General features: G+C 41.4%; 1 protein-coding gene across 1 annotated transcript; it reads right to left on the bottom strand.

Annotated features, from left to right (window-relative positions):
• Nucleotides 1–528: 528 nt before the first annotated feature.
• On the bottom strand, nt 529–1,448 carry LOC138897373 (uncharacterized mitochondrial protein AtMg00860-like). The gene is made up of 3 exons (XM_070183338.1): nt 1,314–1,448; nt 1,108–1,225; nt 529–995 (listed from the first exon to the last, which is right to left on the bottom strand). The coding sequence occupies exons 1-3, from the start codon at nt 1,446–1,448 to the stop codon at nt 529–531; spliced, it is 720 nt and encodes a 239-aa protein (XP_070039439.1).
• Between the last annotated feature and the right edge of the window lie 236 nt (nt 1,449–1,684).

The raw sequence follows: 1,684 nt of genomic DNA, 5'->3' as shown, positions 1-1,684 counted from the left end.
GAGAAAATACACTACCGCGGGGCACCGAGCGACGCACCAGGCGCTGCATTAGTGGGAAAGTTTAGAGGCTTATTTTTTTCACTATGTAGGAATTTTGCACTAGCGCCCCGCGACGCATGCCACGATGCGGTAGTGCATTTTTCTAAGAGTGATGTTTTCTTGTCTCACTTTTTGACATCCAGACTTGGTCCTCGACCCCCGCACGTGACCCCGACTTAATTTCTTGGGCTTCTACTCAGACTTCAAAGCTCTAAATCATCCATTTTAGCTCCAAACTTGCTTCTTTACTCGAAATCACATCCTACACAACATAACACACGTAATAAGTACAAAGTACTAACAACTAGGCTCAAATACAATCAAAGTGCAATAATTAGAGTGCAAAATGTAGCTAAAACACGAGCTCCTAGCCTACCATCAGGAGGGTCAAAATTAGTCGTCAATAGCTGCTAACTCCTAATCATGAACTGGATAATTCTTCTCATGATTCTTCAGCTATCGGGACAGTTAGGAAATCACCCTACCTGCTTACATCAGTACCACACCAAGTCCAATACGTGAAGCTTCACAATACACAGTATAAGGCCTTAAACTTGTGGGCAACACCAACACTGGAGCTGTAGTCAAAGCAGTCTTGATCTTCTGAAAGCTCTCCTCACATTCACCAGACCATAAAAAAGAAACACCTTTCTGAGTGAACTTGGTCAATGTAGCTGTAATATATGAAAATCCCTCAACGAAATGATAGTAGTAGCCTATCAAACTCAAGAAACTCTGAATCTTTGCAACTGAGGTAGGTCTAGGACAATTCTGAACTGCCTCAATCTTCTTAAGATCAATGTTGATACCATCACTAGAAACAACATGACCAAAGAATGCAATTGAGTCTAACCAAAGCTTACACTTTGAAAACTTGGCATAAAGCTGACTATCCTTCAAAGTCTGAAGTACAACTCTCAAGTGCTTCTCATGCTCCTCCCTACGACGAGAGTAAACTAAGATGTCATCAATGAACACAATAACAAAGGAATCCAAATAGGGCTTGAACACTCGGTTCATAAAATCCATGAAAGCTACTGGAGCATTAGTCAAGCCAAATGAAATCACCAAAGAACTCATAATGACCATAACAAGTCCTCAAAGTTGTCTTAGGGACATCCAAAGCCCTAATATTCACCTGATGATAGCCAGATCTCAAATAAATCCTGGAAAACACCTTGGCACCCTGAAGGTAGTCAAACAAATCATCAATACAAGGTAATAGATACTTTTTCTTGATAGTAACCTTATCCAATTGCCGATAGTCAATGCACATCCTCATGGAACCATCCTCCTTCTTCACAAACAACACCGGCGCACCCCCAAGGAGAAACACTCACTCTAATAAATCCATTATCCAACAAATCCTGCAAGTGCTCCTTCAATTTCTTTAGCTCAGCTGGAGCCATACAATTTGGTAGAATAGAAATGGGCTGAGTGCCCGACACCAAGTCAATACAAAATTCAATATCCCTATCGTGTGGCATGCCTAGTATATTTATAGGAAATAACTCTGAAAACTCTCTCACAATCGGTACCGAGTCCATCACAGGAACCTCCGCACTAGAATCTCAAATGTAAGCCAAATAGGATAGACACCCCTTCTCCACCATGCGTAGAACCTTCAAAAATGAAATCACCATAC

This window comes from Nicotiana tomentosiformis, chromosome 8, assembly GCF_000390325.3.
Source record: "Nicotiana tomentosiformis chromosome 8, ASM39032v3, whole genome shotgun sequence".
In the NCBI taxonomy this organism is placed as follows: domain Eukaryota; kingdom Viridiplantae; phylum Streptophyta; class Magnoliopsida; order Solanales; family Solanaceae; genus Nicotiana; species Nicotiana tomentosiformis.
Note: the sequence above shows the minus strand (reverse complement) of the source record. Positions and strands in the feature narration are given on the sequence as shown.